This window comes from Mytilus californianus, unplaced genomic scaffold (assembly GCF_021869535.1).
Source record: "Mytilus californianus isolate M0D057914Y unplaced genomic scaffold, xbMytCali1.0.p SCAF_1, whole genome shotgun sequence".
Lineage (NCBI taxonomy): Eukaryota > Metazoa > Mollusca > Bivalvia > Mytilida > Mytilidae > Mytilus > Mytilus californianus.
This window is the reverse complement of record NW_026262581.1, coordinates 52,955,896-52,971,388: the sequence shown is the minus strand read 5'-3', so window position 1 is coordinate 52,971,388 and position 15,493 is coordinate 52,955,896. Positions and strand designations below refer to the sequence as shown.

At 32.7% G+C, this 15,493-nt stretch overlaps 1 protein-coding gene across 2 annotated transcripts in view; it reads left to right on the top strand.

Annotated features, from left to right (window-relative positions):
- The window catches only part of LOC127721154 (NACHT domain- and WD repeat-containing protein 1-like), a 123,388-nt gene that overhangs the window by 70,017 nt on the left and 37,878 nt on the right, over positions 1 to 15,493 (top strand). For both annotated transcript variants that reach the window (XR_007991063.1, XM_052227830.1), the window contains exons 11-15: positions 2,093 to 2,323; positions 4,949 to 5,276; positions 5,456 to 5,608; positions 12,601 to 12,750; positions 14,772 to 14,988. Coding sequence is in view for 1 of the 2 variants with exons in the window: in XM_052227830.1 (XP_052083790.1) it covers positions 2,093 to 2,323; positions 4,949 to 5,276; positions 5,456 to 5,608; positions 12,601 to 12,750; positions 14,772 to 14,988 (1,079 nt within the window). In the remaining variant the exon portion in view is untranslated. The remainder of the gene's footprint in view (positions 1 to 2,092; positions 2,324 to 4,948; positions 5,277 to 5,455; positions 5,609 to 12,600; positions 12,751 to 14,771; positions 14,989 to 15,493) is intronic.

Sequence of the window (15,493 nt, the reverse complement as noted above, 5' to 3'; positions counted from 1 at the left end):
GGGGGCTTTAAGTTTTACCCTTGTCAATCTGTACATAAGTACATCTCAAAATTGGTTTCCGTTCTCTAACTTGGGTTTGCCTCAACCAAATGTTATGAAATTTATACACAATGCTTATTACCACAAAATACAGATCAAATTTGAATTTTGGTAGCGTCACTCTAACTGTTCTAGAGTTATGCCCTTTATAAATGAAAAAATTACAAAATTTTTAGTTTCCTTTCTCTAACTTAAGTTTGCCTCAACCAAATGTTATGAAACTTATACACAATGCTTATTACCACAAAACACAGATCAAGTTTGAATTTTGATGGGGTCACTTTAACCATTCTCGAGTTATGCCCCTTCTTAAATGGAAAAAAATGCAAAATTTTTAGTTTCCGTTCTCTAACTTAAGTTGCCTCAACCAAATGTTATGAAACTTATACTCAATGCTTTTTACCACAAAACACAGATCAAGTTGAATTTTGGTGGTGTCACTGTAATCATTATCTAGTTATGCCCCTTCATAAATCAAAATTGCCAAATTTTTAGTTTCCGTTCTGTAACTTAAGTTTGCCCCAACCAAACTTTATGAAACCTTTACACAATACTTATTACCACAAAACTCAGATCAAGTACAAATTTGGGGAGTGTCACTTTTATTGTTCTTGAGTTATGTCCCTTTATAATGTTGTATGCAAGCGGGGCCATCATCTGTGTCCATGGGGACACATTCTCCATTTATTTATTTTCATTCATTGTCTAGAAGAAATGCACTACGAAATAACTGTGTTCTTGGGCCATATGGTAGACATGTTTTGTAAAAGTCATGTGATCACTGTGTTTTTAGAAAAGCAAAATCATTTTGTTATAATTTTTTTAAGTACAATTAGTCAAATTTTAGGGTAAAGGATTCTATGTGAAAATTGCTATAAATACTAAATTTGATGTATAAAAATTGACTAGAAAATAAAAAATGTATTGAATCTGGATTGATGTACTGTGGAATTACTATTCTTCTTGATCAAAATAAGGGCCATTTGATATGATTAGTAATTGAATTACTATCCTTCAGAGCCCTAAGAACAAGGATGTTACCAACTATAGGATAATGTTTGGCCTACATCAATGCTCAAAACCCATACCATATAGTAAGCTATAAAGTAGGCCCTGGCGTCACAAAATGTGAAACAATTAAGATGAAAAAAACAAACAGCCTGATTTATGCTTAAAACAATAAACAAAAACAAAAATACAATTAAGGCAGACTTCAACTAAGGTCAACCACTGAATTACAGGATCTTGACTTGGGACAGCCACATTAAGAATGTGACAGGGTTTAACATGATTTTGAGACTGCTCAACCATCCCTTAGCCTCAGAAAAGCACAATATAAAAACAAACTAAAAATCAATTGAAAAGGGACTCATCAGATTGGCATAAAGCACAACAACAACAAAAAATTACGATCAAGAATTACGCATTCACAGATACTGCAAGCTAGTTCAAAGCCAATTTCAACTAATAAATATACCATGTTTTCCAAGATTAAAATGAGGCATGAGTCAATTTTCATGGTATGTGAAAACATAGTTGGTTCCTGGGATTTTACATTCGTTGCTTGAAGATTATTACGTTCAGATCCCAAGGAAAATAGTATTTCTGTAAGTATTAAACTTTGTGGATGGAGGGACCCATAAAATCAGGAAATATAAGTACTGGGTACATGAAATCTTGTTCCAAAGGCAAGTCTTTTAACAAGGATGCAAAATCTTAATTATGTATTAATTTTGACACTAAGGGTCATAGTTTTGTCATTTATTCATGCTTTCGATTTGCATTTCGGTTCCACCATTATTCTTACTTGTCAGACATGTACCGTCAATGTGATCGCTTTAAAAATTGAAAGTTCTCTACCTTACACTTTTATTTTCCTGCATACCAAATTTCATGGATTAGGCAAAAACACTTAAATGTGTCGATCACCTATACCCACGAAATCCACAAAAATTGGTTCCTCATGAATAATAATGAATCCACTGTTAAAATCAATCAAATAATAATAATGTAAATGAAGTTTAAATGTTTGCATTTCTTTTATATTTACCAGAGCTTCACAGAAGTTGAGCTTATTTTCAAACAGACCTTAATAGCAAGGAAAGGATCTGAAAAAATGAAAATCAATGATCCTTTAGTCATCATACTGGATTCTCTTGACCAGTTAGATCCTTCATACAATGCTAGAGGGATGCAATGGCTACCACTTCTAGTAAATCCTAATGTAAAGATTATAGTGTCAACCTTAGAAGATCCAAAGTATGAAGTATTTCCTAGTCTCAAGGTATGTAAGGAATCTTATCAGGTTTTACTGGGAAATTTATATAAGGAATGACTGTAATATTTTTTCTGTCTATTAAGAAATAACATCAAAAATGTGGTGTATACTAAATTACCAGCATAGTGGGTTATTTAAAAGTGTGCACCACATTTTTGAGGTTATTACAAATAGACAGAAAAAATATTACAGTCATTCCTTATAATTTAATTCTAAATACTATTTTTTAAAGAGTAATTCATGAAAAAACATTGATGACATCACTGTCACATGACAAAATTATGTCCATGAGCTGAAAGACAAAAAAACTTTCATCCAATCAGAACAAGTGTTTCATCCAAAATTAAATTATATATAAATAGAAGATGTGATATGATGGACAATAAGACAACTATAAACCAAAGAATAAGGACATGGATGTTAAATTATTACAACATGGCATTCAACAATGAGTATGATTGTCAATGAGACAAATGTCATCCACAGAAGAAAGAAAAGGTATGTTAACAACAACATTTCACCATACAAAGCCTGCAACAATGAGTAAAACCCATACTGCTGGTAAGAAATAAAATGTGGCAGGATATCTAAATGTGAAATAAAATTCAAAAGAAAGAACAAACAGCCTAACTTTTTAGCTCACCTGACCTGAAAGGTCAAGTGAGCTTTTCTCATCACTTTGCGTCCGTCGTCCTGCGTCCGTCGTCCGTCGTCCGTCGTCCGTCGTCCGTAAACTTTTACAAAAATCTTCTCCTCTGAAACTACTGGGCCAAATTTGACCAAACTTGGCCACAATCATCATTGGGGTATCTAGTTTAAAAAATGTGTCCGGTGACCCGGCCAACCAACCAAGATGGCCGCCATGGCTAAAAATAGAACATAGGGGTAAAATGTAGAATTTGGCTTATATCTCTGAAACCAAAGCATTTAGAGCAAATCTGACATGGGGTAAAATTGTTTATTAGGTCAAGATCTATCTGCCCTGAAATTTTCAGATGAATCGGACAACCCGTTGTTGGGTTGCTGCCCCTGAATTGGTAATTTTAAGGAAATTTTGCCGTTTTTGGTTATTATCTTGAATATTATTATAGATAGAGATAAACTGTAAACAGCAATAATGTTCAGCAAAGTAAGATCTACAAATAAGTCAACTTGACCAAAATGGTCAGTTGACCAAAATGGTCAGTTGACCCCTTAAGGAGTTATTGCCCTTTATAGTCAGTTTTTAGCCATTTTTCGTAAATTTTTGTAATCCTTTACAAAAATCTTCTCCTCTGAAACTACTAAGACAAATTTAACCAAACTTGTCCCCAATCGTCATTAGGGTATCTAGTTTAAAAAATGTGACCCTGCCCGCGAACCAAGATGGCCGACATGGGTAAAAAATAATACATAGGGTAAAATGCAGTTTTTGGCTCATATTTCTGAAACCAAAGCATTTAGAGCAAATCTGATGAGGATAAAATTGTTCATTAGGTCAAGATCTATTTGCCCTGAAATTTTCAGACCAATCAGGCAACACGTTGTTGGGTTGCTGCCCCTGAATTGGTAATTTTAAGAAAATTTTGCCGTTTTTGGTTATTATCTTGAATATTATTATAGATAGAGATAAACTGTAAACAGCAATAATGTACAGCAAAGTTAGATCTACAAATAAGTCAAACATGACCAAAATTGTCAATTGACCCCTTAAGGAGTTATTGCCCTTTATAGTCAATTTTTTACAATTTTCATAAATTTTGTAAATTTTTGTAAATTTTTACAATATATTTTCCACTGTAACTACCGGGCCAAGTTCATTATAGATAGAGATAATAGTAAGGAGAAAGAATGTTCAGTAAAGTAAGATCTACAAACACATCACCATCACCAAAACACAATTTTGTCATGAATCCATCTGTGTCCTTTGTTTAATATGCACTTAGACCAAGGTGAGCGACACAGGCTCTTTAGAGCCTCTAGTTTTTAAATGCCAGTGTCAGACTTGGGCATCATATACATGTATGTTGACTAATTTTACAGTCATTTACAAATGCCTAAAAAAATTTAAAGTCATGCTACCAATGCCTTAAGTTATTTCATAGAATGAAACATATCCCTGATTATCTGTGATACAGATATTCCATAACAGTCAACCAACTCGTTTTACAAAATGCCTATTACAAATACATTTATCAATAATGTACCATTCCATATATTTGCAACAAAAATGGATATTTTATATTTAAAAGTAACAGTATAAATCAGTGCAAAAAAATTATATATGATTTTGTTGAAGATCATGTTCGCCCCTCTTTGATTTTTTTGTCAGATATTCTGAATCCTCTAGTTTTATCCCTGTAATGCCAATAAATATTTTACCTGTTAACCCCTTTATTCATTTACTTTCAATTTATAACAGTCTTTCTGTTAAAGGCAATGGTAAATGACTGTAAAATTAGACAATATGTATGATGCCCAAGTCTTTTGAATTTTGAAGCAGAGAAGCGAACATCCTTAAGTGCCATACAAATATTGCAGTAGTTGACTCTTGTGATGTCAGTTTAAAGATTATAAGTGTAAGAATATTGAACCATACAACCAAAATTATAGAGTATGAACAAATTATACAGCATGTAGTTTCTTTTTCAGAATCGAGTTCCAGCTGAAGGCTTTATTCCTGTGACAACTATCCCAAGGCCTGATGTGAAATTAATTTTGAATCACTGGTTGGAAAGAATTCAGCGAAAATTGACACCAGAACAGGAAGATTTACTTTTGAAATCATATGATCAGTGTCCTTTTCCACTTTACTTGAATCTTTGTTTCAGAGAAGCTTCTCAGTGGACATCATATATGGATGTTTCAAACATTCAGCTGTTTCAGACTGTACGGGAAGCCATAAATGGTCTCTTTGCCAAAATGGAGTCACTTCACGGATATGCATTTGTATCTAAAACTTTAGGATATTTAACTGCAGGTAATGTTTTGAGAATGTATTAAAAATTAGTATGAGTGAAAATTGAACTTTATTCAGGAAACATGTTTTAATTCTATTAATTCGTTATTTTATTTGTATCTATGCCCCAGTATCCTAGAAAAAGAAACTTCATTTCAAAATCTTTAAATAATCTAATCATCTGCATATTAATTTTACAGCAAAAATAGGATTGACAGAAACAGAATTAGAAGATATATTGGCATGTGATGATGATGTGCTAAATGATGTCTATGTGTATTGGACACCACCCATTAGGAGGCTTCCTCCATTACTTCTGGTGCGACTTCGACATGATCTACAGCAGTATTTAGGTTCGTGTAATAGTTTTCTTTCAGAATTTGCATTGGAGAAAAAACACATTATGCTGAAATAACACAATTACATAAAAAATAATAGTATAGTATTGATTCCTTACCTGTGGAATTAGGCACGGCTTCCAAAAAATATTTGAGCCAGCTGTAGTTTTCTTTCTTATCCCGATTTTAATACCTTAAGACTTAGTAACAAAAGTCAATCATGGTAATTATTTAGGCATCATAACAATGATTGACATTAAAACCATATTAAACTTTAAACTTGATATAAATTTGATGTTTTGACATAACCTGTCACATTTGACAGTGCATCATTTAAATTGTCAAACATAAACGTACTAATATCTGCTTTGTCTCCCTATCAATGCAAAATACACTGTCAAAAAAAACTTTTACTTATGTTTTGAAAAAGCACATTTTCCTATTACCTGATGTTGACCTGTCAATGGTAAAAAATGGACCAGAGACGGACAAAGCAACTCCATAAGACAAGCTCATGGAAAAAGACATCACTACCTTTTTGTCTAGCTTCACTGATTTTGCTAGCGCTCGTCACTTTCGTAATTTACGAAACTGTTTTCAAAATGACGAAAGAATTTCAAATCAATTTCGTCACTTAAATTTGGAAAGTGTCAAAAAATTTTCGCATGAAAATACTATAATTCTACCTGTCTACATGTTTCTGACAAGTTTATGACCCTCAGCTAATTAACATTTACAACAGGTGTTATAAAGTTGTGATTACAGCTAATCCCCTTATTGCCATCGGATGGGTCACTAATCCGGTTGGTGTCTTCCCAATTGTCCCACTTTTTGAAATTACAGGTAAAAAAGTAATGAAATTTTGTGGGACAATCGGGAAGATGTTAGTGAGACAATTGGGAAGTTTAAATGTGGGACAATCGGGAATTGTTTTGATAGTGATTAATTTGTTTTATAGTGTGTAGCAGGTAATTACAGGTAACTAATCAATGTTACTATAAAATATGAAATAAACATGAACAAATTATAATATTGACATATTTTTTATTTTGCACATATTAGGTACAACTGAGGTATCATCAAACATAGAATATGATATTAAGCCATAAAATAGCACATATCAAGCACTTCTCAATTCTGTATAAATATATATAATAAAAAGAGTTACAAATATAAATCAATTGTTTTAAAAACAATTGTTAACGGTCTTTCCCCTCCGAAACATGATTGATTGGTTGGTTGGTTGGTTGATTGATAGATTGATTGATTGATTGATTGATTCATTCATTCATTAAAGCACACATATGACAAGGAGAGCAGATATATAATGCATACAACAAAGAATGTATAACAATTATATAGTACATATAATACATAAGTACTACAATTTGCAACAAATTTAGTCCAAGTGTAACAAATAACAGGCAATGTTAGCATACAGTAGTAACTTCACCATTCTGAAGATAATCTTTGGGTTCCCGTAGGCGTTGTTTGAGTTGTGTATAAAAAAAAAGGAAGATGTGGTATAATTGCCAACGAGACAACTCTCCACAAGAGACCAAATGACACAGAAATTAACAACTATAGGTCACCATACGGCCTTCAACAATGAGCAAAACCCATACCGCATTGTCAGCTATAAAAGGCCCCGAAATGACAAATGTAAAACAATTCAAACGGGAAAACTAACGGCCTAATTTATTTACAAAATAATGAACGAAAAACAAATATGATACACACAAACAAACGACAATCACTGAATTACAGGCTCCTGACTTGGGACAGGCACATACAGAATGTGGCGGGGTTGAACATGCTTGGCGGGCGCCCAACCCTCCCCTAACCTGGGACAGTTGTGCAACAACACAACACAAGAACAAACTGTACAAAACAATAAACAAACGAAAAAACAACCACTGAATTACAGGTTCCTGACTTGGGACAGGCACGTTCAGAAAGTGGCGGGGTTAAACATGTTAGCGGACGTCCAACCCTCGCCTAACCTGGGACAGTGGTGTAACAGAACAACATAAGAACAAACTATAAAAATCAGTTGAACTCAGATGGATACAAACAGAAATACATATAACAAAAAAGCACATGGTGGACGTGGCAGGGTACCTATACATCCTGTGTATTTTCTTCTATTTGTTGTTCGTAATAACCCGGTTTGGTACTGGATGATGGTCACTTCGTTTGCTGCCTGCTCTTCTATAAGGTATAGTTCAGTAGCTTGTATATATGTTTGTGTGTGGTACTTTGATCATATTCTTCAAACTGCTGTGCCATCCTTCGAGGTGGTTTGTCGTCCTTGGTTCTTCTGTTTGGTAATGGTTCCATAGATGCCTGTTGTTTTCAATCCAGTATGTTAAGACGTAGTCCGTAAACGAAGTGGTATTTGCTGTTGAGTCCGAATAATCCAGGTCTTCAAGTGCATGGAACCAGACGTCTTATATTTCTGCCTGTGGTACCAGAGGAAAAACTGCTGCCCTAGGTATAAGTTAATAAATGTCTAGTTCTCCTTTATATTTGGCGACAAGTCCTGTTGACGGCACTATACTCCAAATATACTGAGTATAGTGAAAACAAATCCTAAAATAGTGATTCCCGGAAAGGATGCTGTAGCAGAATTCTGAACAGCAACATCGTAATCAATGAAGAAAGTTGTTTGGTTTAGGTTAATCTGACGTTGGATGCAAGCAGTCTTCAGTAGTGTAAAGACTTTTTTTTAAAATTGCATGCATTATTTCAAAATTTTTTTGAAAAACTTTTAAAAAAAAATGTGATTAATCAAAGAGCTGAAAGCTCTGAGGAAAAATGACGCCACTGTCTCTAATATTGTGATATTTTTTATGCAAGTCTTGATTTTCACATACTGTAATAAGTTTAACATTGCAACATGCCTCGTAAGCATATAATTGATATTCGTATATGTGTCTGTTTTTTCAGTACAAATGAATAGGTCAAGACTACCTGAATGATCTACAGTATCCAATTACTACTGGCTGTTTTTTTGTATAAATAAATAGGTCAAGACTACCGGAATGATCTACAATATCCAATGACTACTGGCTGTTCTATTGTACATATAAATAAAGACTACCTGAATGATCTAAAGTATTCTAAGTAATGTGATTTTTTTCTTGCAATTACATTTTTCTAAATCAAGAATATAGACTACTAGTATCCTTTTCAAACCAAATGATTATGAAGAGCCTGTTGTTAGCAAGCTCTTATACCCCACATACTCATTAAATAAGTTACTAGTGACCTAGTTATTTCTGTTACTTGAAGCAAATTATATTTCTGTATATTTAGACAATAGTATAATAATGTTTTACTAGTTTTATTTCACCTTGAAGATTAGACAAATAGGGATACTCCTTCGAATTTTTATTTCATGTCAGTCAGGTCGCTTTATATGAAACTTGAAACCACTTCTCTGCCATATTGTAATTTTATAACAACTCTGCCTTTGACTATGTTGACCCATGTAATTGATATTCATTCTTTAACCATATATCATAGTTAGTTAGTTTTTGATTTTGCACTCCCACACCACCTTTCATGTCTTTCAGGTCAAATGTCTGTCTCCATTTAAGTTAATGACATTGAACAATCATGGTATTAAACACAATTTCAATAGTGATAATGCTGTTCTGGTGGGTCACCATATATTCAACTTGGGTAGCATTCCAGTTATTGAAATTTGTGTCAGATTAGAACAATGATCTAGATCGTTAGGAATGGATCTTATAATTTAATATTGAGCCATAGTATGGGACCCCTACATGGTAACAAAAAAAAAAGCTTGAAAGGATACAATGTCAAGCGGCAAAATCTATCACCAGAGATTACAAATCAAAAGAGGATGGATGGGATACGTCTCTAAAATGCTTGCTGAACTGGAACTACAGCAAGATCTCCAGACAAGACGAACAAAGGGTTGAAGCCAGAAGTTAATATTTATGTAAAAAGTAGTTTAGGGGCTGATTCCCGCTATTGAACCATATTGTCATTCTATAATATCATTGCGTAAGTATTTCTGTATTGGCCTTGTTATTGGTCCATGTCTTGGGTGTATTGGTCTGAGGCGAAGTGGAAGGCCAATACTGCTGGCCAAGGACCAATAATAAGGCCAATACAGAAATACACGTAATAGTATCTTTATTAATTAACTACAGTGTTACAATATTTTTTTTATTTCATTTCACAAGAGATAAACATTTTTACCTTGAAGTGGAACTATCCAAATCTCAGTTTCCTTCTATAAGATGCAATATCTAATGATTCGGTGCGGTTTGACTGCTGGCCGAGAACCAATAATAAGGCCAATACAGAAATACACGTAATAGTATCTTTATTAATTAACTACAGTGTTACAATATTTTTTTTATTTCATTTCACAAGAGATAAACATTTTTACCTTGAAGTGGAACTATCCAAATCTCAGTTTCTTTTTATAAGATGCAATATCTAATGATTAGGTGCCGTTTGAAGTATCTTCAGCCTTTTCTCATCTGATGAATTTTTCTACCCTTTCCAGTCACTATAAAGTGTTACAACTTTAATTTAGACACAACACATAAATAGTAATTGGAAAGGTACTGCCATTGCATGTGTAATGCAAATATATTTTTAAAAAAAATAATGTAAGAGTTGAAATTGATACAACTATCCATAAGCCAATTGACCAAAGAAAGAAGATTTGCACAATTATAGAATGCATATGCCTGGTTCGGGTTTAAAAATAAACGACTGTTTAAATACAAAACATGAGAAGCAACAGTAAACAGTAAAAATCGATTTGTACCATCTACATGATGAAATTATGAGGTCGTCAAGAAATGAACTTTGTGATAATTTACTCGTTCCCCAAACCTGAAATAATCCCATCGTCTACTTTCAAAATGCTTTTTAAATGAATGGGACCGTCTTTAACCTAAAATATATGCCATACTGAACGTTTCAGCTTGTTTATGGTGAGTAAACCTGCGTCTTACAAACAACTGTTTACTTTCAGTTTCAGTTTATCGTGACTTACGATCTAAAAACTAGAGACGTTCCCATATCCTGTTTGTAAACAAAGATTCATACGCACCGCGTGGGTATAACCGTATAACTAATTTCCGATTTTTAAAATCTTCGTAAATCTGGATAAAGACCAGTTTCTATCCAATGGATATCAAAATGATTCCGATTTTCACTTTTTTTAATGATTGTAAAGTTGAAATGGCATGAAAGGCTGACATTATTTAGGAGAACTATTTTGTCTAGCGATTGCTGATCATTGGAGGGTAAAAAGTCCAACACCATAACAAAACGGATCTATTTATCATGTATACATACCGATTGTTTACGATTGTAAGACATGTGCATAAAAGTGAAAGCTCGAATAAATATGAAAAATATAACAAAGGGATAGCTCCAAATACCATTTAATAACAAAATACATATGGACAGGTCAAGATATCTTTTTGGTAAATAAAATAAAGTATGTAAACTGGTTCCCGTCCGACTACAACACTTTGTTTGAGTGTAGCGTAATACAAGCAGATTCCAGTTAGTATGTAAAATAGTAAATATGAAACCGACTGCGGTAGGCGGAGGCAATAATCGACTTCCGTAAGTTCTGGTCAATGGTATCGGAAACATGCCGCTGATAGCGTCATTTTCCAAAAATTATAGTACTGGTATTTTTTGTTTATAAATAAATGTAACATTATAGATATATTTGAGAACTCAGAAATTTTATACTATTTAATCAAAAGTGCATTAATCAGACGATTTAAAAAAAAATCATATTTTATACAGATATAGAAATGATGTAAAATAATAATTTGAATATGCAATAATTAATTCTTGTTAGTTTAGCAAAACAAACAACAACTACCTTGTTTGTTTAAGAACATTTTACATCATAAAATAATATATCACTTTTCATGTGGGACAATCAGAACTCTTAAATTTTAAAAAGTGGGACAATCGGGAATAAATTATTTTCCCCAATAAAATTAGTCAGTCTGCATTTTAATTTCAATATTTCTCAAGGCCAACGACCACAATTTGCAGTTCGCTTGTCTTAGTTTCGTCATTTGAACAAAATTGTTTTCCCCGGGACAGTTCGCTTTTTAATTTAAATATTTCTAAAACGATCATAACTTGTAGTTCGTTTGTCGTAGTTTCGTCATCTTTGATAGAAAACGTTCAATTTCGATTAAGAAGATAGAAATTTATTCAAAACGTTCAGAAATGTTTTTACGTCAAAAACTTCCATCATCATCAACGAGTCAAACAGGTGCTTACTTTACGATATACTGCGCATGCGTGAAAGTATTCCTATGAATTTATAGACACTTAAACGTAAAATACGAAATAAATTTAGTGCCAAAATAAATGAGAGAGACAAATCTAGTTCTTACTAAGCAAATTGAAATAAAAAAATGATAATTTCCTGCCTTTTTTCATCTCACGCAAAAGTGACTGAAGCCCTCAAAATCCTAGCTTAAACCCTGTAGCTTGCAACAATTATGTTGCAACAGCGAGAAAGGGATCCTAGATTCTGTCAGCATTAGCAACATTTAGATTCAGTTTGTGATTAAAATATATTAAACCTCTATAACTTTAATAGAAAAACAAAGGATATGGGGTATCCATCCATGACAGAAAATCAGTAAATGCACAACAAAAAAACATACAAAAAGCAAAGGAACAGCGCTTCCTTGTCAACCTACAAGGAATTTTATGAAATTTGGACGACTTGTTTATGACCAACAGAAATATTAATTTTCAATTTTCTGTATTTTACTTATAAATGGACTCACTTTTTACAGTCAACATTACACTGTTACACTGACAGCAGCAATTGCAGGTGAGAAATGCAGACCCCTTTACAAATTTTTTTTTGAAATGCAACTAGGTACAGTAATCTATAAACTGATAATTACAATATTGAATATACCGGGTACAGTCTTCTATTTTATTATTTTATGTCTCTTTTATTTCAGTTGAGAGAGGAGCAGATGGTGCTACTGTTATCTACTGGTACCATAGACAGTTCATTGAGGCAGCAAAGGATAGATACTGTACAGAAGAAACCAGTGTTAAAAATCTCCATACTGCATTGGCAGGCTTCTTTTTAGGAACTTGGGCCAATGGTAATGATATTTAATATCAGATTTGAATGTTTATTTTAAATAGTTGAAAAATGTTAACAATGTTCTCATTTGTCTTGCCTAGATTGAATGCCATTTTTTTTACAATCAATTAAATATTTTAAAAAAATTTCACTTAATTTTCCAAATTTTAAAGCATGTCATGTGATGATTTCAGTTTGAATTTTTGGATAGTTATGAAATTTTTACACACTGTTTTTTTTCGATTAGATAGTCATTGTCTGTCCATCTGTCTGAAACGCATCAATACTCAGAGACCATTTGAAAGAAAACTTGCATACTTGGTAGAACTATTTGTCATCATATATCCTTGACCAAATAATACCATCAGTTTGATTTGACAAGTTTTCAAGAGTTATTGGACTTGGACCATTTTTTATACGCCCGTTTACGTTACGTGTTATGGTATACCGTTGACTGTCTGTCTGTCCGTCGTCAACATGTCGGACATTAACTCAAAAAAGCTTTAACCAATATGCATGAAACTTTGGTGAATTGTTTATATCTATTGACGTGAGCTCCCTTTTGTTTTTTATAAATTTCAGATTTACCGTTTACGAGTTTTGAGGTTTTATTCATTAAAAAAGGGGGGATTTTCCACTTTTCCGACAATAACTCAAGAATGCTTTCACCAACTTGCAAGAAATTTTGGTGAATTGTTTATATCTATTGACGTGAGCTCCTTTTCGTTTTTTATAAATTTCAGATGTACTGTTTTTGAGTTTTGGGGTTTTATTCTTTAAAAAAAGGGGGGATTTTCCAGTTTTCCAACAATAACTCAAGAATGCTTTCACCAACTTGCAAGAAATTTTGGTGAATTGTTTATATCTATTGACATGAGCTCCCTTTTGGATTTTTATAAATTTTAGATTTAACATTTCCGAGTTACAGGGTTTTATTCATAAAAAAAGGGTGAATTTCCAGTTTTCAGACAATAACTAAAAAATGCTTTCAGCAGTTCTCATGAAACTTTGGTGAATTGTTTATATCTGTTGATGTAAGCTCCCTTTAGAATTTTATAAATTTTAGATTTTACATTTCTGAGTTATGGGGTTTTATTCATTAAAAAAGGGGGGATTTTCCAGTTTTTGAACAATAACTCAAAAATGCTTTCAGCAGTTCTCATGAAACTTTGGTGAATTATTTATAGCTATTGATGTAATCTCCCTTTTGATTTTCATGAATTTCAAATATGACATTGAGAAGAAATAGAACTTTATTTGTTTATAGTCTGACAAGAGATTTACTAAGTATTGCGCAACAGCACAGTGTATTGCACAACAGCAAGAAATCTTTTAATTGAATATAAATTCAATTCATATAATCAATTTCAAGTTCTTTAACTACATTTATTCAGAAACCTATAATAGACCTATATCAAGCTTGAATATTGTGTCCATTTTTGCCCCAACTGTTCAGGGTTGGACCTCTGCGGGCGTATCCAGCTGCGCTCGGCGAAGCAGTTTATTGGACTGTTGTTTTAAAAGTACTATTTGTTCAACACCATATGACAAAAGCTCTTATACTTGGTGGGATTGTTTGCCATCATGTGTATTTAATCATAATTTTACCTTTATTTTGATTTGACAATTTTACAGAAAATATAGTACTTCCACCATTTTTTGACTTCTGTAACACAATAACACCATAATTGGCTAAATCAATGATGACACAACATTTACCTTATGATGACAAGAATAACAGGAAAAAATACAAAATTTAGAAATACACTTTAAAATGTAATGTTCTTTTGTAAAACTCTACACTGTAAATAAAGTTTTATTCCTCATTTATACAGATAGAAGGGATCTGGCTACAGTGAAACAATCTTGTTAGATTTTGAGTTATTGGGACATTTTAATGGTTGAAATATTTAAAGTGGGTCGACTTATTTAAGTTTCATTTTTCTTTAATAAATTATTTTTTGATATTGAGTTTATATGGTATGAACAAAGCACATTTTTTTTAATATTGCTTACCTGTTTATTATTTTTCATAATCAGGGAATAAAAAGCCATATGTGAACAGAAGTGATGAGAATGGATTAGCTGACAGACATGTTGTGGCTCAGCCAATTAAATTTGGTGATACATACAATTTAAGGAAGCTGAACAACCTTCCATACCACCTTTCTATGTCAAAAAATGTTGCACAGTTGAAGGATGAATGTTTGATGAACTTACCATTTATAAATGCAAAGCTAGAATGCTCTTCTGTGAGGTAAACAAACATATATAAGACTAAATCTATAGAAAACTGATCAAAGAATTTTAACTTTGAAAAATTTTGTAATTTCCTAAACACTGAAAATTAAGTGAATTTTTGCACTACTTGCATTTATGAAATATTGCATCAGGGTTGTAAAGGAGGTATGTGCATGGACAAACGGGAAATTAAATAGCCATTTCACAATGATTGCTTAATAAAAAAAAATAGCTTGCACATTGTTTTTTTTTTTACCAATTTTCACTGAGCAATGATGAGTTTCAAGATATAGATATAATGTTTTAGGGCTGTTTTTGTGTTGTATGTGTGGTAAAGGTAACTTTTATAAATAGTTGATGAGTACTGATTATTTAAGAAAGATTGGATTAAAATTTTACCCATTGCGGTGTAAATAAAAAGTGCCTTCCGAACATCCCTACGCCCCATATTATTCTGGAACAGAGCTAAATGTTAGAATGTGTTTCACTAATGCTATAGAAGCAGCAGTTGATATTTAAGA